The sequence below is a fragment of the Canis aureus genome, chromosome 13 (genome assembly GCF_053574225.1).
Source record: "Canis aureus isolate CA01 chromosome 13, VMU_Caureus_v.1.0, whole genome shotgun sequence".
Lineage (NCBI taxonomy): Eukaryota > Metazoa > Chordata > Mammalia > Carnivora > Canidae > Canis > Canis aureus.
In genome coordinates this window covers 38,457,286-38,482,006 of record NC_135623.1, presented here as the reverse complement: position 1 = coordinate 38,482,006, position 24,721 = coordinate 38,457,286, and the positions used below count along the sequence as shown (strand labels likewise).

At 36.7% G+C, this 24,721-nt stretch overlaps 1 protein-coding gene across 4 annotated transcripts in view; it reads left to right on the top strand.

The window, feature by feature from the left end:
- DCN (decorin) overlaps positions 1-18,092 on the top strand; it is a 53,493-nt gene extending 35,401 nt beyond the window's left edge. For all 4 annotated transcript variants that reach the window (XM_077845783.1, XM_077845781.1, XM_077845782.1 and 1 more), the window contains 5 exons: positions 1,798-2,011; positions 2,812-2,925; positions 8,038-8,131; positions 11,673-11,811; positions 17,705-18,092. In XM_077845783.1, the coding sequence (XP_077701909.1) occupies positions 1,798-2,011; positions 2,812-2,925; positions 8,038-8,131; positions 11,673-11,811; positions 17,705-17,899 (756 nt within the window). In that variant the 3' untranslated portion in view covers positions 17,900-18,092. The remainder of the gene's footprint in view (positions 1-1,797; positions 2,012-2,811; positions 2,926-8,037; positions 8,132-11,672; positions 11,812-17,704) is intronic.
- The last annotated feature ends 6,629 nt before the right edge of the window (positions 18,093-24,721 follow it).

Here is a 24,721-nt window from a genome sequence, read left to right as displayed (position 1 = left end):
TAAAACTTCCAACCAACAATGCCATTTGAAAGGCACTTTGCAAAGAAGTCTATATACATTATCATGTATCCCCCTGTAAATGCTATTATTATTATTCCCACTGTACTGAAGAAATAACTGGGGCAATGTCACACTACCCCAAGAACTTAACAGCAGATACTACTATGGCACGCTCACAGGTAGAGGCATTGTCTAGTTATTATGTAATTTAAAAAAAGCAATATTTTATTAGCTGAAGTGACAGATAATACATTACCAGGCTGATTCTTCATAATAGGTTTCAATATTTAACATAAAATCAGTAGATTTTCAGACCATCTATAATGCATTCAATGATATCAAGCTTTCAGAATTTTCTTCCATAGATGGCAATAGAGGATCTTCTCTTTCTTCACAATTAAACATCTGCCATTTTGGGTATCTTTCAATGATGCAAATCCTCTCAAACCTTTCTTCTAGCTCTAGCTTTTACTAATTTCCTGTACACTTTGCTTGTTAATATTAATTTCCTATGACTTTCACCCTCATGAGTTTTTGAAATTTTTGTAATATTCATTGGAATGTCCCAGGATTTTTTTTAAAGATTTTATTTACTTATTCATGAGAGACACAGAAAGAAAGGAAGAGACACAGGCAGAGGGAGAAGCAGGCTCCATTCAGGGAGCCCAGTGTGGGACTCGATCCCGGGACCCCGGGATCATGCCCTGGGCCAAAGGCAGATGTTCAACCACTGAGCCACCCAGGTGTCCCAGATTTTTGTTTTAATCAATCCATCATCTTTTAGGATTAGCAAAAAGATTGTTACTTATATTAAGTTTTAATTAGTCAAATAATGTGAACTACATGAGGATGTACATGGGTTAACTAACCTAGCTGTTACCTTCAGAAAGTATTCCTGCACTTCTGATACTGAAGTTCCCACTGTTTTATTTTTTGTCCAAAAATAAGTTTAGCAATAGCTATACTTACCAATAATGAATGAGAAGTAATATTCTATATTAGGAGAATGCAGAAACAAAAATTTAAGAATTCCCCAAAATATCAACATATTTAGCCACATAAAATCTTTATATGTAAAAAGGACAAAAGCAGAAGAAAAATATGTTAAAGTTCTGCATTTCATATTAACTACATCTTTATGTTCTGTGAACCAATTATTCAAATATATTAAAATTTAATAAAGAGAAGTATGGTGATCAGGTCTTTCTTCCCTCAAAACATAGTAAATAGTAGCAGAACAAAAGGAGATTAATTTAACCTTTCAAGTGACAAAGATATGCAAAGAAATTACAATGAACTACAACATGATGTGCTAATTTGACAAACTTTTGAAAAACTACATCTAAACTTATAAGACTGCAAGAAAACAAGAGAATCTTTACTCTCTTGCATTGCTGATGATAGTGTAACTTGGTGCCACCGTTTTGTAATGGAATCCATGACAGCAGTCAATGAAAATGGATTTTAGGCTGAGGGATGGATGCCTGTGGCACTGAATTCTTTTCAGGTAACTTAGGTCATTTTCAGAATTTCTATCTTTAGGAATTTTACTGTTTCAAAATGAAGTGTCTATGTACATATCTATATTATAATCTATATTTCATCACCTTTATTCCTGATGTTCAGATCCTCATACATGTCTTAAGTGAAAGAATCCTATTTGCTTAATTTTTTTGATTTGTTGCAATTTTGTAGATTTCTCTGTTAATCTCATGAATGGAATGAATAAACTACACACACCCATACACACACAGAGTGTTTTGGAATTAAGATGTTGTTTTTGTTCACTATCCACAGACCTTGATTCTTGTAAACAACAAAATTAGCAAAATCAGCCCTGGAGCATTTACACCTTTGTTGAAATTGGAACGACTTTATCTGTCCAAGAATCATCTGAAGGAATTGCCAGAAAAAATGCCCAAAACTCTTCAGGAGCTGCGTGCCCATGAGAATGAGATCACCAAAGTTCGAAAAGCTGTGTTCAATGGACTGAACCAGATGATCGTCGTAGGTACAGATATTCTTATAACTCTAAGGCCAGGATGGAAGGTCCACCTTAAAAGATTCCAAGTAAGCCATAGCTGCAGGAAAGGAAATTAGCTAGAACTTAGATGTCTTTAGCCTATAGGAGTAACAGTAGCAAGATCAGCAGAATTGAGATTTTGAATCTGTGCCTTATAATGTTTTTATTCTTCGTCCTTGAGGATCTGAGAATGTGGAGAAAACTCTAGGGCCAAAGTCACCCTACTGCATGCCCAAGATGTGGGATGGAATTAAGTAGTGATTAATTAGAGATATGTGGTGATACCTTTCCATCATGGGAATTGTTTCTATTGTGAACATCTATAAATCATTTGCTTTAAAGAGCACGTTCTACTGTTTTGCTCTATGCGTGGTAAAAAAAAAAAATGGTGATTTTATAAGTGTTGTACAAGATGCTAATTTCAAATTATTTAATGTTTTAATTCATCTGAAGAAAGTAATAGCCCCATAATAAGTGTGACTTATTAGCACTTGGTTTTTGTTGATTTCTGTGCAAACCTGTGTATGCACTTGAAATAAGTTTGGTCACTGTTCTTGCCACTATTGCTTTTTTTGTAAATCTTTGTGTTTTGTTGTGTTTGTTTGTTGTTTGTTTTAAAAAGAGAAAATTTTACCTCAGTTTGCTATCCCTCTGAAGAGTGTGTCTTAATTTCTCTTTTGCTTCTCAGACAAGAAACATCTCTTAAAATCCTTGTTGAAACAGACAGTACTCTGGCGTGCAATACCCTTGTATTGTCCACTAAAACTTTGCACTTCTTGTTTTTGTAGAGCTGGGCACCAATCCCCTGAAGAGTTCAGGGATTGAAAATGGAGCCTTCCAGGGAATGAAGAAGCTCTCCTATATCCGCATTGCTGATACCAATATAACTACCATCCCTCAAGGTGATAGAAAATTCCCCAAGGCAGTTTGAACACCTAAATCTAAAACCTTTAGCATTTAAAAAAATTGTTTTGGAAATTTAAATGGTGACTGAAGTAGCCAGTGTTATTTCTGGTAAATTCTCTACCCTTGGAAGTATTTCTGTTGCTCCTGGATGACCCCTGGGCCATCAAGGCTTACTGTAGAGGTAGCTAGACACTTTTTTTTTAAATGAAAGTTTTTGTGTGTTTCTTAAAGATTTATTTATTTATTCATGAGAGACAGAGACACAGGCAGAGGGAGAAGCAGACTACTCCATGCAGGTTGCTGACGTGAGACCCGGGTCTCCAGGATCATGCCCTGGGCCGAAGGCAGCACCAGACCGCTGAGCCACCCAGGCTGCCCTAGCTAGACCCTTTTACCTATAAAGTCTCTTCTAAGATATAACTTAGCACACAATGATTTCATATTAAATAATTGTAATCAAAAAAAAAAAAGAAATTGTGATAGCCCAAAGGAAAAAATACAGTAATTAAGGAAAAAAAAAAAAAAAGCCCAGAATACTTTCATGACATTAAAAAAAAAAAAAAAAAAAAAAAGAAACCTCTGAAACTGAGCCAGGTTTTACTTTGAGTCTCCAACATTTTAGTGAATTCCTTTCCATCTTAGGACATTTCAGGCATTACTATCTGAATAACAGCATCCACAGGGCCATGCTCTTATATAATAGTGGCAGTTGTATGTGGTAGGGTGGATTTTGGTTTGTATGCTTGAGTTTAGTCTGTCCCTAATTGGCTCTAAGGTCTTGGGCAAGTTATTCAATATTTATGCCTCAATTTCTTTATTTGTGAAGGGAAAATAATACTAATATACAACTCATTAGTTTGTCTTAAAATTTAAAAATGAACTAGAGAAATAACTGGCATGCAGAAAAGTAATGGATTAATATTACCTTTTATTATTTCTTAAAAATATTTTGACACTCATTTTGCTAAGGCAGAGAGTACCAAACACCCGGGAAAGGACAGTGAAGTGGGTATACTTACTACCTGCCTTCAAGGAGCTTATTGCCTAGAGCAAGGCCAAACAGGTACACAGCAGTTATCACACAGCCCTGTGCTAAGTACTACCTGGGAGAGGCACCTAAGCCAGGCTTTGTGAATCAGAAAAGAAATCAAATCACCAAAAAGCAATTCCTCTAATTTTCACATTTTCCTTGCTCCAGGGTTTTAGTCTCACAAAAGCCCCTCTATATTCTCAAATTTTCCTCTCCATCTGGCCCTTCCTGAGCTTAGATATCTTGTTCTTGGACTAGGTACAAATGTAGGTTCTTGCCCACAGAAACCTATTACCCTCACTGAGCTTCCAGAGACACTTCAGCTCCTAGGAGTACATACTCCACAGAATGGTTTCTTACCACCCCTTGCCTTCTCCACAGTCTTTTTGCTACAGAAGATATTTTTATGCCCATACTAGCAACTACTGGTATAGATAAGATGAGTCAATCGATTGATCTATCGATAGATATTGATCTACATTTTATCAAGCACCTTCCTATTGGGCATCCAACTTGTTGCACTGTAATAAGTGTATTTTTTAATCCTTAGTGCAGATGTGTATATATCTACATATACATGATATATATGTTATATATAATATTTATATTATCCCCAGTGCAGATGTATATATCTTTATATTTTTAATATATTTTATATTTTACTACTATTTTAAAATTTTAATTATATTTTTACATATTACATATACACATATACCTTGCCCAAAGCTATAGAGTTATAAGAGGTGAAATAAAGAAGCTGGAATTTAAAGTTCAGGTCCTTTCCACTACTTCATACTGTCAGATGACTTGCATTAAACACCATCTTTGACTTTGCTCCTTCTTAATGCATCCTCCAAAATAGGCCTCGGGAACACATTTCGTCACCTAGTGATCTGTATTCCTTATGTCTTCTCCCTATCCTAGGTACCCTTTCCTCACTATCTCTAGCTTACTTTTATGTATTAAACACTAACTATAAAAATTATAGTAACTAAATTTCGTTAAGCATGTATTAATTACCAGGTATTGTGCCAAGTATTTTTTAAGGATTCTTCTCTATGAGTCTGAACCATTCCTCTATAGTAATTTTATCGTAGCTGTTTAATACATGAGGAAAATGAAGCTTAAAGACAGGAAGTAAATGGTGTCCAAGGTCCTGGAACTAGGAGATGGCCAAGCTGGGGCTGCACTGTGCTGATGCAGAGCTCATGAGCATGAGCATTGTCACCAGCTGCCAACCTAAGTCCTCCCTCTCATGCTCATTTATGCCAATCACATATATGGGCCTGCCTTTCCTCAACCTGACCCTTACGCCTGAATATCGCCAGCCTCTGGGAGTCTTAATGTCCACACACCATCTACCATTAGGGAGGGAAACACAAGGCAGTGCAGCCAAGTGGAGTTATGACTGATCTGACTCGGCTGCTTAGTTGTCCTGGGGCTTCAGGCTGATGACCCCAGATCTCTAACCCCTCAGTTCCACGGTCTATAAAATGCAGGTTTGGTGACATCTATCTTCTAGGGTATCTGTGAGGATTAAAAGACACAGGTAAGACTTGTAATGTGCATGCATAGTATCTGGCATAAAGTAAGGTCTCAATATATTTACCTTAAAAAGGGAAAGGGAAATAAACATTTAAAAAAAATAACTAGAGTATAAGATCTTAGCTAAAAGTTACAGCGGCAAAGGTTAGTGGTATCCTTGATAAATGTGCCTCTCTCTATCCTATTGCGAAGTTTTCTTCCACAGTCATACTTTCTCCTGGTTATAATTTTCCTTTTGGAAAACTGATACTGCAATGGGGGAGACACGTAGAACCTAGGTAAGCATTATGGATGTGACAATAATTGTCATTCTAGAGACACTGCCTTTTAAAAACATCTTTTCATGGTGATAGGAGTGAAAAGATGTGTGTTCAGTTTGCTTTGTTATATGTTCACTTGCTTATTACTTACAGGCGCATTTTAAAAATCTACATTGGTTTATTCTAAGGAGACTCGAGTGGTTGAAATCCCTTATTCCAAGAGTGACTGTGGTTTCCTGATATTGAGTCATAAGAAATGACACAATTTTGATTTTGTTGCCAGACCCCCAAGCCCAGAGTCTCCAGGTTATGCAAATGAACACTGAACTCAAGAGACAGTTTATTAGAGAGAGCTTGCATACGGGGGAGCCGACAGGAAAGAGGAATGTTGCTGTCTGAAGGGATATTGTGCAAGGAATGGAAAGGCACTTTTCCGGGGGGCAAGGGACAGGGAGTGGGGAAGCATTCTTCAATCCCACAGTCATTATCTTGTGGTCATTACTTTTCAGTAGACACAAGACAATCACAGGATGCCTTTCTCCATGGTTGACATTCTTTCAGGGCTCCTGGAAAATAGAAATACTTGTGCAAGCAGGCTTTTGATTGTTACTTCTAATCTTGTCCAGACAACCATTACTCCTAACAACAATTATCTCATTTATTCGCTCTCTCAGAAGGAGGTACTTGTCTCTGAGTGGATGGAAACTTTTAACCTTTGCCTCAGACCAGTGGTTTATAGGGATTGAGTCCCTCTTGCTGTTCCTATACTGTCTCAATTTCTTTTCCTTAGTGAAGAGCATGCAGTTTTAACTCCCTCTGACCATCTCAGAGGGAGCATATCACATTCCCTACCTAGCAGCTAGATGACCTCTAAAATTTGTAATTTTGAGTCTCTGTTTCTTCGTCTATGAAAGGAGGTTAACAAAAAATAATGTGTAAACCAAAAAAAAAAAAAAAATTAAAGAAGCCAAGTTAGAAAAAGTGCCAGTATCAGTGTTTGCCACATTACAGACTACCTGGTGAGTATAAGAAGTTCCCTTCCTTAGCATCTCCTACACAGAACATAGTGCCACAGAGAAACTCATGAGAAGTTCAAGTCAAACATGGACGAAACTTCTACATCCAATAGACAGCATTCAATGGTGCTCAGTGAAAATTCTCATACCAAACATAACCTGCAGTTCTCTAGTTTTGTTCCTGATGGACAAATAACCAGCACATTCTGCTAAGCAGATGTTGGTTCTACGTGTAACCAATTTGCTCTTTTCTTTGTAGTTGTTGCTATTCTTGTAAGTGGAACAATATGCTCTTTAAAAAGCTGTATAATAGCGTAATATATCCTCAGATGGCAGGAGGAAATGAAAATAAAATACTTAAACGTTTTTATTAATATTACTAAATTTCTAGAAACCATAGCCTTTCAAGGAGTACCATGCAGAGGTTGCATGGATACTTTGGATCTAAATTTATTTCCCCAGGTGTTCTACATATGGCAGATGCCTCGATTATATAGGCTTCAGCATTCCTCTTGTGTAAAGAAAAAGCCTTGATTGAAAAGATCCAAGTAAGCTTTCACTCTTTCTATACATCCATGTTGCAGAGGCATTTGATTTTTTGGTTTGCCTGTTTGTTTGTTTTTTAATGTGGAAAAGCCAAAGAAGACTAAGGCCAGAACGGTCTATTGGTGTTCATGATTTATGATACTCATTGCTGAAATACCTAGTTAAATTTGTATATAGGTTTCACTTATACCTAATCTCTTTCTTTCTTTTAAAATATTTATTTACATTCAATTTGCCAACATACAGTATAACACCCAGTGCTCATCTCATCATGTCCTAATCTCTAATTTCTTAGAGTTCAAATGCTTATCTCACTTTAGAGTTGGCATCTTTCATCAGTGACAGTGTTAGCTTAGTAACAGAGGTGTGTAAGAAACTAATGAGATTCAGGGTTTGACTTCAGTTCTCTGATTGTATCCAAACAATCACTGGGACAAAAATTTAGGACGCGATAAACGCACTCCGCGTTTTCGTTAAAATTGATCTATAAGAAAAGTAAAAAGTACTGTACTACTTCCAAAAGCATATATTATTACGAAAGGGATGAAGGAAAAGATAAAAAGCAAAAGTGATGAAAAAGATGAAAAACAAATCCTTTAAAACTCCATGTCTTTTCGCAAATTGACTGATGGCCTATTCACTGGTTGTCTTTCTACATCCTGTAATTATGTTTCTCTGCTAGTCTAACATTCCGTATTTCTGTATTTCCAGGTCTTCCTCCTTCCCTTACTGAATTACATCTTGAAGGCAACAAAATCACCAAGGTTGATGCATCTAGCCTGAAAGGACTGAATAATTTGGCTAAGTAATAATATTCTCTCATGATCTTATTCCATAAAATGGCCAGATATATTAGTGCCTACATGCTCAGGATTAGACATACAATGGCTGGTTTTTGACTCTACCACATTTTTGTTGTTGGTCCTAACAACCTCAAACCTCAGCATGCCCAATTATTTCCTTAAAAAACAAGGAACCAGCATACTACCATGAAGATTATCTACTATATTGTTTTGAGATTAAGACCTATTTTATGCACAAGGTATCCGAGTAAGTCAGTATGTTCAGTCAATATGTTCTAACTTAGTTGCATTAAACAGAAGGTTGGGGATCCCTGGGTGGCTCAGCAGTTTAGCGTCGCCTTTGGCCCAGGGCGTGAACCTGGAGTCTCAGGATCGAGTCCCATGTCGGGCTCCCTGCATGGAGCCTGCTTCTCCTTCTGCCTGTGTCTCTGCCTCTCTCTGTCTCTCATGAATAGATAAATAAAATCTTAAAAAAAAATAAAAAAATAAAAATAAACAGAAGGTTAAGTAAATTACAACAGAATATTCTGAATTTGAAAATGCCTTAAAATGAAAGCTACCAGGACATGGAAATATTGGGCATCCCACACTATAGTACTGGAATAAATACAATGCAATTCTCTCACCTCCATTTTTGGAAGAGTCTTAAAATGTTTCTGGACATTTAGTGTATTCTAACAAAAGAAGTTATTTTTTTTTTCCTAGCCGTTCTTACCTTTTTCTTTTTTCCTGATAGATAATCATTTATTCCTCTGCTGCTTTCTAGCCTAACTTTAATCTTTCTACATTAACAATCTGGTTAAGTAATAAAAAGAGGGTAATGCTTGCAAACTATCTGTTTATCTTCAAGGAATACTCTGTTCTTGAACTGTATTACTGAATACTCTTATAAAGGAGCACAGTGTTATGCCAAACTGACTTACTCCTCTTTTGTCTTTATAAATTTTATAGTAGCCAAACAAATATAAAGTATATCCTTGAGAATTAGTTAAGACCAGATGATGTATAATATGGCTTTTCCCATTTCTGTGGCGATTTCCCAGTACGCTGGTGGATGGTGAAGGCTGAAGGCGAGCATGTGCATAGGACTCTAGCTGTAGTATCTTACCCTGGTGTCTCAAGAGATAAGAAATAATTTATCTAAAGCTATATTTTTAATTAAAAATTTTTTTTCTAAACATTTTATTTATTTGAGGGAGAGACCAAGCATGAGCAGGGCAAAGAGGCAGAGGAAGAGAGGAAGGGAGAAGCAGGCTCCCCACTGGACAAGGAGCATGATACAGGGCTCCATCCCACAACCCTGGGATCATGGCCTGAGCCAAAGGCAGACACTTAACCAACTGAGCCACCCAGGTGCCCCAAACTAAAGACATTTTAATTACAGTCTCTAATATAGCAAATATATTTCAGAATAGTATTATGCATCACCGACCTTTGTAATCTTGTCTTCTAGTTGCAGAAAAATGTAGGAAAATAAGTTCCATTGCGTATTGTGTAGGACAGCTAGTAGTAGTAGTAGTAGTTGTAGGGATGAAAAATGATGTAATTCAAATATGGTAAATCCTTAATAATACTTGTGCCTTTTTAGAAAAAAAATTATTTTGTACTGAAAGTAGAAAGGATATTTTTAGAAAATTCCCTTAATTAAAATTTGGAGCAGATTGGCTCATTGACCAAGCAAACTTTTCCAACTCTTTAATTTATCAAACAAATTTCCTTTTGGAATCAAGTCCACAGAAATCTGTCTACGAACCATCACATCATCGTGTTGTTTATTCTTCACTGATGTTGGAACATGAGAGGTATTTTGGTGTTGAAAATCAAAACTGTGAAAAGAAGAGAAAAGCAGCCACTGTTTTTAGAACATTGGTGTATGGCAAATATTCCAATTAGTTAAGAGGAACAAGTGGGAAGAAAATAGTATATGCCTCTCTCCAAAAATATAGGATGGTTTTCAGGCAAACTTGTTGTCTGTTATACTCGTATACCTATATGATCATCTCTCTTACTAGGTGGATTTTAGTCTTTGACGGGAAGAATCATGGTTTTTGAGCCATGTGTGCCCTGTCTTCATAAGCCTTCATAAGCCTTCATAAGCTCTGTCTTCATAATATCTTGAACATAGTAGGTCCTCAAAAACATTTGTTGATTGCATATATAAATAAATCATCAGAAAAGCGAACTTTCTTTGAATCCGTTATTAGGAATGTCATATCCTAAAACTGTATTAGCCCCAAATTGGATATGGGACTTGAAGTGTTATAAGGAATAGGAGATATAATTCTGTGTCTGAGGTAAATGTCTAAGACTAGGGGAAAAACAAAAGTTTCTCAGTCAAGATGCCAGTTTAATAATCCATAGCTAAGATAAACTAACCATTTTATTAATAGCCTAAAATCAATATACCATGATTTCAATTATTTCAAATACCAAATCATGATTAAAATTGAAGGAATTTGGTTACATAAACCAGAATCTAAATCCCAAAAGGGTTCAGAGATCAGAACTAGCTAAAGGCAAGCAAAACTTTCCTAGGAAAATTTCCCTAGCCTATTCTATTACATTTCAAAGAGCCCAGTAGACTCTTCCTCTTTCTCTCCCTTGGAACTTTCTGGCTTTCCTTACCTTGTTGCTTCATCCCTGATATCCCCTTTCCATCCTTTTGGATTGGCAGCACCCTGGTTTTAATGGAGAGTCATTCATCCCCAGAATGCCAAATAAATCAACCTTGTCTCCAAGTTGACTTCTGCCTTTTGAATCCCATTTACTATTAAGGAACCTCACAGCTGCAGAACTTTCACCTTGTATGGATTTAATTTTAAAAATGCAACCCAAAACTTTGAGTGGCATTGTATAAGAAAGGTCAAAGGGGCCAAGAAAGAGACACCTAGGTCAGAGATCAGGGCCAAAAGCCAGGAAAGTTGGCCACAGGCAAATTCTGATAGTAACAAATGGTCACTGATAAACAAAAGCAAAATGCCAATTCTGTTAACCTTCCTGGCAGGTAGGTTTATTGATTCATTAAAACCTTCTACTTTTTATTTCCAATGAATAAATTCACATAATAAATATACAGTTGTTTGGTTTCCGAAGTGACCAAAATGACGATGGCATTCTTTCTCGTTTTCTCTGGAGTGAATTGGTTATATTCATTACATATAGAAATCAACTCAACAGCTATTCATTGATCATAGCCAGCTCTGTGCTAGTACTGGATATGCCCCAAACTGTCATTTTTCTCTAGGAGAGATACATAAGTACACCCCTTGAGTTTTTTAAGAGGGTGACAACAGGAAAATTTGCTAGGAGATGCCTGTCCAGTCTGGTACTGTCAGAGGGGTTTCAAAGACAGTGGCTCTAAGCTGGGAATTTAAGAACAAATGGGCTTTGTCCCAGCTCAGAAAAAGGTTGGAAAAAGCATTCTAGGCAAAGGGAACAGTAAGTGCAAAAACAAACTTTTTCTTTGACTTGAGAAATCACACAATGCCCGTAAGAAAGGCGTCCGTGTGCAGTGCATGCACTCATATCTGCTTTCTTTTACAGGTTGGGACTGAGTTTTAACAGCATCTCCGCTGTTGACAATGGCACTCTAGCCAACACTCCTCATCTGAGGGAGCTTCACTTGGACAACAATAAGCTCATCAGAGTACCCGGTGGGCTGGCGGAGCATAAGTACATCCAGGTAACACATTAGCACTAAATAGTGCCAGGAGTATCTAGGGAGCCGGCCCTTTCTACCGGGATGTCAGGAGGCAGGAAGCTCTGCTTAGAAATCTTTTGGCAGAAAGGTATTTTTAATGTTTCCATGCAAGTATTCATTCATATGTTTCATGAAAAATATAGGTTTAAATTATTATTTTTTTAAAATAGGACTTTTACCGTAAACAGTGTAGTGCTGTCTTCCAGAATCTCATTTTTTTAAAAGATTTTATTTATTTATTCATGAGAGATACAGAGAGATAGAGGTAGAGACACAGGCAGAGGGAGAAGCCGGCTCCCTGCAGGGAGTCCAATGTGGGACTCCATCCCGGGACTCCAGGGTCACGACCTGGGCCGAAGGCAGGCCTGAGCCACCCAGGCATCCCAGAATCTCATATTTTTAATGAAGCAGGTAAAGTATTTTCAAGACATAGATCAGTGGAACAGAAACATAATAAGGGTTGAAAAAGATGATATAATCCGTGAAGCATAGACAAGAAATAAAATAGCAGTTTTAATTTTTAGCTTCAACAGGTTTCACATAGTTCAAAAGGGAATGTTTAGCTAGCAGTGTGACTGAGTTAACTTTACATAAATTATCGAGTTATACCACATTCTTAAGCATAAGAAGGTACGACCCATTGGTCCATGTGGTAACAGAGCTTTCTAGTCTGTAAATCCATAAATGTAAGTCCTGCTTGTTAGTTTAAATAGTAACAATATTTTCATGTGTATCAACATAACACTTCCATTGTTACTCTGAGGAAATAGAACAAATGTGTTATTCAAATTTTATATCCAAAAAATTAATAATGTGATTATTCATAGATTTTATGTATTTGCCTTTTTTACCTAAATTTTCAGTTTCATTAAAGGCCATATTTAAATTGTTTCTTTCAGAAATTCGTATAGGTGCTTAGTTTAATCGTGATGATTCAAAAGTTATACCTTGAGGTCCCTGGGTGGCTCAGTCAGTTGAGCATCAGACTCAAGGGGCCAAGGTTATGATGTCAGGGTCGTGAGACTCAATCCTGCACTGGGCTGTGTGCTCAGCACAGAGTTTGCTTGAGATTCTCTCTTCCTCTTTCTATGCCCCTCCTGCCATGTTCGTGCTCTCTCTGTCAAATAAATAGATCTTTAAAAAAAAAAAAAAAGGAGAGAGAGATTATACCTTGACATTGATGCTCTATCATAGGTAAATCCTTTTTATAAAGTTGCCATTTTTGGTAATGTAATATTTCAACTTCTTTGCTTGGGGTTCAAAATAAACTTACCCCTTAATCTGCTGTCAATTATGTCAATATGTTCCTGATCTCTAAATTTTTACTAAGTTGTGACAAAAACTCCAAATGAAATTAATATATCATGATTTACATAAGGTCTCTGTTTGTAGTGGGCATTTTTTTGGGGGTGGGGTTGGGGGTTGTTTTGTCTTCATTTTTATATCCCAGAGTAATGAGTTTTACCTTTTGATTGTTGTTTTTCGAATGTTAGTCTAGATATATTATTGAGTTCATAAAATAAGTTAAATGAGTTAATTAAGAACATTTATGGGATGGGCTAGATAGGCTAGGCTAGGCTAAATGGAAAATAAAATAATATTGTAATGGTATTTCCATTAAAATTTTGTTTAAATGCACATGTTTACATATACTAAACATTTGTATTGTGTTTCTTGTGTGCGTCACAGAGAAAAAATTATAAAGCATGCTATTTTGTAATCTTTGTTGAATATCAGCAAATCTCATGGGCATTCACACAGGGCCTCACTCTACGTTTTTCATCTTAGTTGGCTGTCCATGCACCCATTTCATCTCCCTTCTTAGGGATTTCACCTATTTTACTGTCTTTTGTGCAAGTATATAACTCAGTTATTTTTATTAAAACTATATAGTTCTTCTGCCATCACCACAATCCAATTCTTTATTTTTTTTTTGTTTTTGAAGATTTTATTTATTCATTTCAGAGCGAACATGAGCAGGGGGAGAGGCAAAGGGGGAGGGAGAAGCAGACTCTCTGCTGAGCTGGGAGCCTGCCATAGATCCTGAGATCATGACCTGAGCCGAAGGCAGATACTTAACTGAGTCACCCAGGTGGTCTTAACCACAATCCAGTTCTAACGTTTCTATTACCCCCCAAATATTCCTCTTATCTTATTTCTAGTCAATTTTCAACCTCATCTTCTGCCACAGGAAATCATTCATCTTCTTTCCACTTCCATGGATTTGCTTTTGCTTGAAATTTCATATAAATAGAATCAGTTATTGTAATGATTTTAGGTGTCATAGCAGGAGTCATAGCATGCATGAGTAGTTAATTAATTTTTATTGGTGAATAGCTTTCCATCGTATGGGTATACTACATTTGTTTGCTAGCACTACTCGTTTTGATTACTGTTTAGCTTTTGATTGTGTTTTGAAATTGGGAGTGAAGGTCTTTTAACTTTGTTCTTATTTTCTTTAAACTTTTTTTCTTAAAGAATTATTTATTTATTCATGAGAAACACAGAGAGAGAGAGAGAGGGGGGCAGAGACACAGGCAGAGGGAGAAGCAGGCTCCATGCAAGGAGCCCGATGCGGGACTCGATCCCGGGTCTCCAGGATCACACCCTGGGCTGCAGGCGGCGCTAAACCGCTGCGCCAGCGGGGCTGCCCTGTTCTTATTTTTTAAACCATTTTTGAGGATTTATTTATTTATTTATTTATTTATTTATTTATTTATTTGAGATAGAGCGAGTGAGTGGGCATGAATGGGGGCATGAACCGAAAGGCAGAAGGAGAGGGAGAAACAGACCCCTTGCTGAGCAGAGAGCCCGATGCAAGGCTTGATCCCAGGACCCTGAGATCATGACCTGAGCCGAAGAGAGACGCTCAACCAACCGAGCCCCAACTTTGTTCTTATTTTTTAAAATGGTCTTGGCTATTGGCTATTCTTGTTTCTTCGCTATTCTTGTTCCTTCATATTTTCATATAAATTTTAGAATCAGCTTGTTTGTTTTTGCAAAAATAGCCTGCTAGACTCTAAGAAGGACTGCGATGAATCCATAGCTCAATTAGGAGAGAATTGTCATCTTAATAATATTGAATGTTCCAATTCATAAGCATGGAATATATCTCCATTTCATGTTATTTAATTTTTCACAGCAATGTTTTTTTTTTCATTTTTAGTATACACATCTTACATTCTTTTATTAAGTGTATCCTTATTTTCTTTATTATTTTTGTGTTGCTGTCAATGAATTGTTAAGCTTAATTTCATTTTTGAATTGTTTTTTATGAAAATATAATTGATTTTGTACATCAATCTTCTGTTCCAGTACTATGCTAAAATTGTTTTTAGTAGCAGAAATTTTTGTGCACTTCTTTGGATATTCCATATTTGGTATCATGCCATTTGCAAATAAAGACAGTTTTAATTATTCTTATCGGAATTATTTTCCATTTATTCTTGCTTCGTTGCACTGGCTAGAATCTCCAGTGCGGTATTGAATAGAATTGATAAAATCAGATATCTTTGCCTTGTTTGCTATTTTAAGTCAGAGGTGGACATTCAATATTTTAACATTAAGCATGACATTAACTAAAAGTTTTTTGTAGATGCTCTTTATCAAGTTGAGAAAGTTCTGTTCTTAAGTTTATTGAAAATTTTTAACACGAATGTGTATTCAAATGCTTTCTTTGTGTATCTGTTGAGATTATCATGTGGTTTTGCCTTTTATTCTTTTAATATAGTATATTAAATGAATTAATTTTCAGTTAAACCAGTTTTACATTTTTGAGATAAATCATGTTTGGTCTTGGTCATGGTATATAATCTTTTCATTTGTTATGAAATACAGTTTCCTAATATTTTGTTAAAGTTCTTTGTCTATATTTGTATGAAATATTTGATTACAAATTGTGTGTGTATGTGTGATGATTTTTGTCTGGCTTTAATATTAGAAAATACTGACCTCAAAAAAAAAAAAAAAAGAAAAGAAAAAGAAAATACTGACCTCATAAAATGAATTGGGAATCTAGCTTTCTTTTTTACACAGACTAATACTTTATTCTTGATATTTTTTTCTCTTCAGTATTAGCCATCAACTCTAACCAAACATGTCTTCCTTTTCTTGCTAATCACTGCTAGGAAATAGAAAATGGCAAATGAAAAAAAAAATTTCAGTTTGAGAATCATAAAAAAAATACTCAGGGGTATTGTTTGGCTTTAATATCCCTTGTTTCTGTTTTTATATTCTATTGTTCTCCTTCTAAACCCTTTCATAAACAAGGCCTTTTTCACTTGCATATAAGTGACTATTCTGGTAGGTGGAACAATATTTTAAGTGAATTATGATAAGGTAGTGCCTCATAAGTTTTATAACGTACTTGAGAAATTGTTGCCTTTTCATTATATTTCAGCTTTGGTTGTATGATAAGTCACTTCTTGCTCTTCAGAATTCACATGTACATAATGGATGTAAAAACCCATTTCTAAAGTCCTTGAAAAAAAATTCTATAAACAAGTTACCATTATCTTAAATATAATCATAAAATTCAATTCAGAAAAATTCTAATAAACAATAGAATTATACTCATAAGGTAGAATTTGTAACAGTTAGTTTGCATTGAAACTTTTCTTTTATTCATTCCAAATGCTGAGGTGCTCAGTGTTCCTTAGGGTTTGTGATTATTTTGATTCTAATACTGCCTGTACTCTTTTTCTTCACTATATATTACTATATATATATTATAGTATATATAGATATATATATAGATATATATATATATCTTCCTCATTTTGTATAATTCCTTAAAAGGTACATCATTTTATCCTTTCCCTGAAAACATAACATTTCATGTAGACATGATTTATGAAATAGTATGAATTTATTCATGTATTCATTCAACATATATTTATTGAACACCTACTCTGTTCTAGTAGACACTGAAGATACATCATAACTAAAACAACATATTTCTTTCCTTATGGAGCTTTTATTATAGAGGAAAACAGACAAGTATATAATATACGATATAGTGATAATTACTATGAAGATTTTAAAAAGTGTAATTGAATAGTCAGGGACTTCCCCTGAATAGTCAGGGAAGATTTCTCTGGTAAGAAGAGGTTTCATGAATTACATGAGGGAGTAGCCTTGGAGACATCTTGGAGAAGATGGGTCCAAGTGGGAGAAAGAATGCATGCCAACCTAAGGAAGGACTGTGATTTTTGTAATAGAGGAAAGTAGGCCAGAGTGGTTAGATTGAATAGTGAGGGGAGATGAGGTCAGAGTAGAAGGATGTCAGATCATGTTGGATTTGTGGGCCAATGTGAGAACTTTGGGATTTATCCTGCATGAGGTAGGAAGCCACTGGAGTGTTGAGGCAAAGAATATATAATTTGGCTTACTTTTTAAAATGATTGCTTTATGAGCTAAGGAAAGAAGAAAGAGACAGAAAGAGAGAGAGGGAGGGAGGAAGGAAGAGAGGGAGGAGGGGAGGAAGGAAAAAAAGAAGGAAGGGAGGAAGAGAGGGAGGGAGGGAGGAAGGAAGGAAGGAAGGAAGGAAGGAAGGAAGGAAGGAAGGGAGGGAGGGAGGGAGGGAGGGAGGGAGGGAGGAAGAGAGGCAGACAAGCAGGAAGGAAGATTGATTTTAGGACAAAAGAGGAAACAGGAAGGATGATTTCAATCATCCAGAAGGAGATAATGTTGTAGGAGTCGACATGGGGAGAAGAACTAGGTTATGTGTACATTTTGAAGATTGAGCTAGCAGCATTTGTTGATGGTTGGCTAGAGTGTGTAAGAGAAAGGAAGGGTCAAGGATAAAGACTAAAGAGAAAATAGTATTCAGTATATTTAGAGGAAAATAATCATTCTCCATTATTTCATTTTGCAGGTTGTCTACCTTCATAACAACAATATATCTGCAGTCGGATCTAATGACTTCTGCCCACCTGGATACAACACCAAAAAGGCTTCTTATTCAGGTGTGAGCCTTTTCAGCAACCCAGTGCAGTACTGGGAGATCCAGCCATCCACCTTCCGGTGTGTCTACGTGCGCTCTGCCATTCAGCTTGGAAATTATAAATAATTCCCAAGAAAGCCCTCGTTTTTATAACCTGGCAAAATCCCATTAATATCATTGCTCAAAAAAAAAAAAAATGAAAGCTAGATACTGGAAACTTAACTGCAATGTGGATCTTTTTCCCACATGATTTATAATACATAAAGCCGAATATGCAGTTTAAATAATTGCCTACAATAAAAAAATATTTTGCCTGCCATTTTCAGAATTCTTTTTTGAAGGTTACTGTTGATGTTAACTGAGCTATTGCAGATATTTTAATTTCCCTAAACGTAAAATTTGGAGTAAATATATATATATATTCTTGACATATATGTGTGTGTGTGTGTGTATATATATATATATATATATATATATATATACACATATATATGTCAACAATTCAGTAAAGCTTTTGTTTAATTTTCAGAAGGAATCAAATAAAACAAGTATCCATCTTCTGTAGTTCGTAGGGTGTTAGGTCCTTTAACGTAAAGTCAAACTTCAAATTCCATCTAGCTCTGTGTTAATCCCTGTTATTACTGGTAAAGCTTCATTTGAATATGTAAATTCAGTTTAGGCTATGTAAAATTTTTGCTAATGTCATCATTCTGAAAAAAATAAATTTACAAATACATTCAAAATTACCATTGTAAAAAAGTGTAATTGTAAATCTTCCCTAAACTCTATTTTCTGATGAAAGCAGACACTGTGTTCTTGACAAAAATAGCACATCTTTTCAAGTTCTCAGATATTTCTTTTACTCCTGTTTTTTGACACTTGTGTATTATAACTTACAGTATCTATAATCAGTGCTAAGTTGATAAAGCCTAATTTTCTCTGATTGGTCTAGAAAGATGGTATTTTCAGTTGCTAAGATACTAAATTGGTTTTAAAACATCATGTGTATAATCAGGCTGCTCACCTGAACATTTCTATAATTACTAGATGTATTAGAAATATTTGTTGCATTTAGTTAAATCTTCAAGTTTAGAATTTTTTTCTGCAGAATTTATAAAGACCTGTCAAAGCATACAATTCAACAGGCCTGGGGAATGGGCTGATTTACAAAAAGTAGAGATTTATTAAAAAATATGTTTATGTTATCGACATCTAATAAGAAAACATGTGAGGATAGTTTTTTTTTCTACAGTGTTGGATGTTTTATGATGCAAGTACTGATAACCAAATCCAAACTTAAAAAAAAATTTATTTATTTATTTGACAGAGAGCACACACATGCAATTAGTGGGTGGATGGGGGTCGGGAGGGTTAGTGAAGGAGGGAGAGGGACAAGCAGACTCCTTGCTGAGTGTGGAGCCTGACATGGAGCTCAGTCTGAGGACCCTGAGGTCATGACCTGAGCCAAAAATCAAGAGTTGGAGTCTCATCAGACTGAGCCACCCAGGGGCTGCGAATTCCAAACTGGCTTAAACCATAAAGGAAAACCCAAAGAGTCCTGCTGTTAGATGAGCCTTTAGGTACAGTGTGATCAGAGTTCCAGCCAAGTTTCTCTGTAGTTCTTTCAACTTTGCCTTCCTTCATTACTTTTTCAAGCTGGTCTCCCTTATAGGTGACATATGACTCTCCCTCTTATTGACCACTCAGAACACAAAAGCATATCAACACAAAATTTCTAGAAGTCATGAAAATTTATCTATTACGTAGCAACTTCATAGCCCTATAGAGTAAATACTATAGACATTCCCATTTTTTGGTAGAAAAGTAGACTGAAGTTAGGAGAAATTAAGAAACTTTTCTAGAGTCAAATAAATACCTGGTAAATACATGGCAACAGAACTTTCCCTTTCAATTTTTGCATAAGTCAGGGTCTGGCAGAAAACAGAATTTACCTCTGAGAGTTCAAGTGAAGATAATTTAATGAAGGGACTATGATAGAGTGTGTGCAGAGTCTACTGCACCAAAAAAGGATGACTGGGCACTAAAAGAAAGCAATGATGGCAAACCAGAGTCACCCAAATGGTTTCTTGGGCAGGGGAAGAATTGAGTTTCTGGAGTCAAGTGAGAGGACAACTTTGGAGGGTTTCTGTGCCTGGGGAGCTATGTTTCTGGAAGGATGCCACATCTGACAGAGGGTAGGTACTGAACTAAGCTATGTCCCCTTCTCTCCTTTTACATCAGATCCTCCCACCAATGAAGCCTAAAGGGAAGACAATCATCAAGAAAGCTAGAGAGAGGAAGGGTCTTGTTGGCACAGGACACAGAAGGGAGAAAGATGGATCCAGTCAGGGCATGTGGAGAATAACTAATAAGCCCAGGCACTATCATTATATCTGTAGGATCATCAAACAAATTTCACAAGCCACAGATAAACATTACAGTCACATCCCATGACATCTCAGGCACCTTTTCTGAAACCCAATAATTTTAGACTTTTCTGCACTGATCAGAGGTGCTAACAAAGGAAACAATGTTTGATGAAACTTCATCAAATGATGACGTGGATGGAGCTGGAGGGTATTATGCTGTGTAAAAATAAGTCAGCTGGAGAAGGGCAATCATCATATGGTTTCACTCATACAGGGAATATAACAAATAGTGAAAGGGATTATAAGGAAAGGAAGGGAACTGAGTGGGAAAAATTAGAGAGGGAGACAAACCATGAGAGACTCCTAACTCTGGGAAACAGAGAAAGGGTTGTGGAAGGGGAGGTGGGAGGGGGGATGGGGTGACTGGGTGACGGGCACTGAGGAGGGCACTTGAGGGGATGAGCACTGGATGTTATACTATATGTTGGCAAATTGAATTTAAATAAATTTTTAAAAATGATTAACTGAATCTGGTTTTCCATTAGGAAACATGGGGCTAGTTTTATAATGGCTTTCACTGAAGCAGTTTACTTATTTAAAGAAATGATTAGTATTAAAAATCAAAGTGTAAACATAAAACTTACACTGTCAATATTAATGGACAGTCAATTACATATTTTACATAAATTTGGCAGAAAATAAAAATAATATTTGGATAATCATAAGACTCAGAGCATAGAGCTCTAAGCTCTTGTAGTCAAAGTCATATTCTCCTTTATAACAGTTACTGCCTGAAATACACAGTGCTGTGAGCTACTTAATCACATGCTGGACTTCCATGAAGTGATATTAGTAATATTTATTCACAGTCTGGTATCCGGCAATAAATAAGTAGGAGAGTCTATTTTTTTATTTAGCATACTCCATTCATTCATTCATTCATTCATTCATTCATTCAATAAACTAGCACTGAATATATTGTAAATATGAGACAAGTCCTGGTAGAAAGATAACAGATATCTATTTCTGGATCTTACTCAGCGCATACAAAGTTTCTGTGCCAGGCTCTTTTTGTTCCACATCTGCTTATCACAAAAATGCCTGAGGATGTACTTTTCCTTTTAACAGATGATAAAATAGAGTCAGAATTATAACCCTGATGTGTGCTGATTGAGTTAGGTTCAGCCTTTGCTTTTGCCATAGTTTACAACCATACAACTCCAAGCACATCAAAGCTAAAGGTGGTGTCTTCATTTATTTTTTTTTTAAGATTTTATTTATTTATTCATGAGAGAGAGAGAGAGGGGGAGGGAGAGAGAGGCAGAGACACAGGCAGAGGGAGAAGCAGGCTCCATGCAGAGAGCCCAACGTGGGACTCGATCCCAGGTCTCCAGGATCGGGCCCTGGGCCGAAGACAGCACCAAACTGCTGAGCCAGCCGGGGCTGCCCCAAGGTGGTGGTCTTAAATACTGAGAAGGGAATCTATTTGTGGTCCTTAGAATTTCCTCTGTATTGTGGTAATAAGTCAGTGTGCCACAACATAGTAACTATCATTTACTCAATACTGTGTCTTAACTGTATATGCAGTGTCTCATTGAATTCTTACAACAGCCCTGTGGCTATGGTACAGTATGGTTCCTTAATATCTTCTTTACAGATGGGCAAATGAAGCCCCAGAGAAGTCCAGTTGCTTTCCCATGGATACACAACTTGTAAATAAGAAAGGCAAAGTTTCTGTTCCTTCAGTTTGTTGCCTTCTGTGACTTCAGAAAAGAATGTATTTGTGTCCAACAGTGAAGAATCACTGAACATCCGTAGCATCTTTCATCTTCTTTGCTACATGGGGGAGGGCTATAAAATAATGGATCTTCCCACCATTGTGATTTGTTATATTTCAAAAAGAACACATTTATTTGTTTCTAAAAAAAAAAATGAGACTACCACACTGTTCAACTTTACACATGTCCTGTATGAGCTCTGTCCAATATGGTTCATATTAGCATACCCAGGTATGATCATTAGAAATGTGATGGAACTGAAGAACTAATTTTTAAATTTTATTTAATTTTAATGGGTTTAAAGGTAATAGCCATAAGTTGCCAAGTGAAGTCCTATTGGATGTGATGTTCTAAATACTCCCAATGAGTGTAAATATGAGTGTATTTCTATTTATTCATGCAAAAATATTTACTAGGTTTGTGTCTAAATAGAGGTATAAGAAGGAATAAAATGCCATCCTAACTTTAAGGTGATCACAGTTTAACAAAGACACAATCATGTAACCAATAATAGAAATACAGAGGAATAAATTTTATCGTTAGAAATATAGGCACACCTCACTTTACCATGCTTTGCTTTCTTGCACTTGGCAGATGTTGTGTTTTTTTGAAAATGGAAGGTTTGTAGCAACCCAGCATAGCATTGACCCAGAGTATATAGACACCATTTTTCCAACATCATTTGCTCATTTTGTGTTTCTGTCACATTTTGGTAATTCTTGCAATATTTCAAGCTTTTTTCATTATTATTATATTTGTTATGTGATCTGTTATCAGTGATCACAACTCACTGGAAGCTCAGATGATGGTTATCATTTTTTAGCAATGAAGTATTTATTTTTTTAGCAATGAAGTATTTTTAATTAAGGTATGTACATTTTATTTAGACACAATGCTATTGCACACTTAATAGGCTACAGTATAGCGTACATATAACTTTTATAAGCACTAGGGCACTAAAAAATTCATTTGACCCACTTTATCGGGATATTTGCTAACTGTGGTAGTCTGGTACTCTGTCCCCACAGTATCTTCCAAGTATGCTTCCACAGGCAAGTTACAGGAGTGGCTCACAGGAGGGGTGATCAACTCGCCAAGGGTAGTAGAACGAGCACAGAGGAACATGTAAGACTTCACTGAGGAAGTTATTTTTGAGGTAGGTTTTGATGAATGTGTAAGAGTTCAACAGGGACGTTTGGAAGAATGGGGTTAAGGCAAGACAGTAAGTTCAAGGACACTAGGCTGTGCCTCTGCACATTTCTGATAGCCTGGCATAAAAGGAGGGCTTACTCAACTTCTCTACCTTCTTCTGAAACAGAAGCACTGGTTTACACTTACCTTTGATATACATAGGGCTTGACATGATATCAGAGGAAGCTACTCTTTACCCTTTTTCCACAGTCTTACTGACCCACAAAATATCAACCTTCCAGAATGGTCAATAGGAGGTGGAAATGGCTTCATTTTATTCCTCTCTTACACCTCCCAAGAGATCCTACTACATGACTACAGTGGAAAGGTAGTTTTTCTTGGAAGGCATTCAGGTGTTCAAAGTCCAGGGCTCCATGAGATTATTTTCTTCAGACCTGGACCTTGCATTAGCACTCCTTTCTCTGGTCCTCCCTCCTGCATGTGGTAGCCTTCCTGGCAGAGGAGAGAAGCTGGCAGCTACTCTGCTGCTTAACTTACTGGTGAGGGATGGGTCAAGATAGAGGAACAGAGAAGACCCTTTGGACTTTGATCTACAGAGCAGATCTTCCAACACATCTTGGCCAGCGGTATGGCTGCTTCTAATATTGCCAAGACTCACAGGGGAGAGAGGCCTGACCCATCAGCACCCCTCACTTATATAGAAATGCAACTTCTTTCTTATATATTTTTCCTTTGAAAGATAAATATGGCTCATTTCCTTGACTTCAACAGTTGCTATGGGCATAACTTAGCAAACTTGCTTAGCCTGTGACTCATCTCCTTATCTGCAAAATGGGGATAATATTAGTCTCTACCTTATAGTTGGTGTGTGAACAAAGTGGGTTCATTTAGTGTGTAACTCTTAGACCAGAGCCCAGCACATGAAAAGTTTCGCATATGTTGGCTGCCAGGTCACATAGTTTGGGCTGTAATCATCTCAAGAACACTTAGTTCTCAGGTCTAGGATGGGGTCTGAAGTTGTGCATTTCAAACAAACTCCCAGGAAGGCTGTTGCTTCATAGTCCATATGTTGAGGAACAAAAGAGAGCTTACGCCTCATATCAGACCATGTCTGACTTGCCTCCCACCAACTGGCTCTTGTAAGAAACCCTGCTTGTTGGCTTCCTAGGGCTGCTGTAATGAACTACCTTAAACTGAGTGGCTTGAAATGACACAAATTTATGCTTTCATAGTTCTGGAGTCTGGAAGTTTGAATTCAAGATGTTGGCCATACTCCCTCCAAAGCCTCTAGGGGAGAGCGCTTCCTTGCTTTTCACAGTTTCGGTGTGGCTGCAGATATCCCTTAGTTTGTGACAGCAAAACTCAAATCTCTGCCACCATCTCCACAAGGCCTTCTGTGTATCTGTGTCTCTTCCCTTCCTATAAGGACACCAGTTATATTGGATTAGGTGCCACCCCAATTCAGTATGACCTCATCATAACTTGGTTACATCTTCAAAGACCCTATTTCCAAATAAGGTCACTCGCACTCCCAGGTCCTAGGGATTAGACTTTGAATATATCTGGGAGGAGGAGAAAGGGACATGATTCAACCATGAACACTCATTCTCTTTTTATCTTTATAAAAATACTTATTTTTTGTTCTCGTT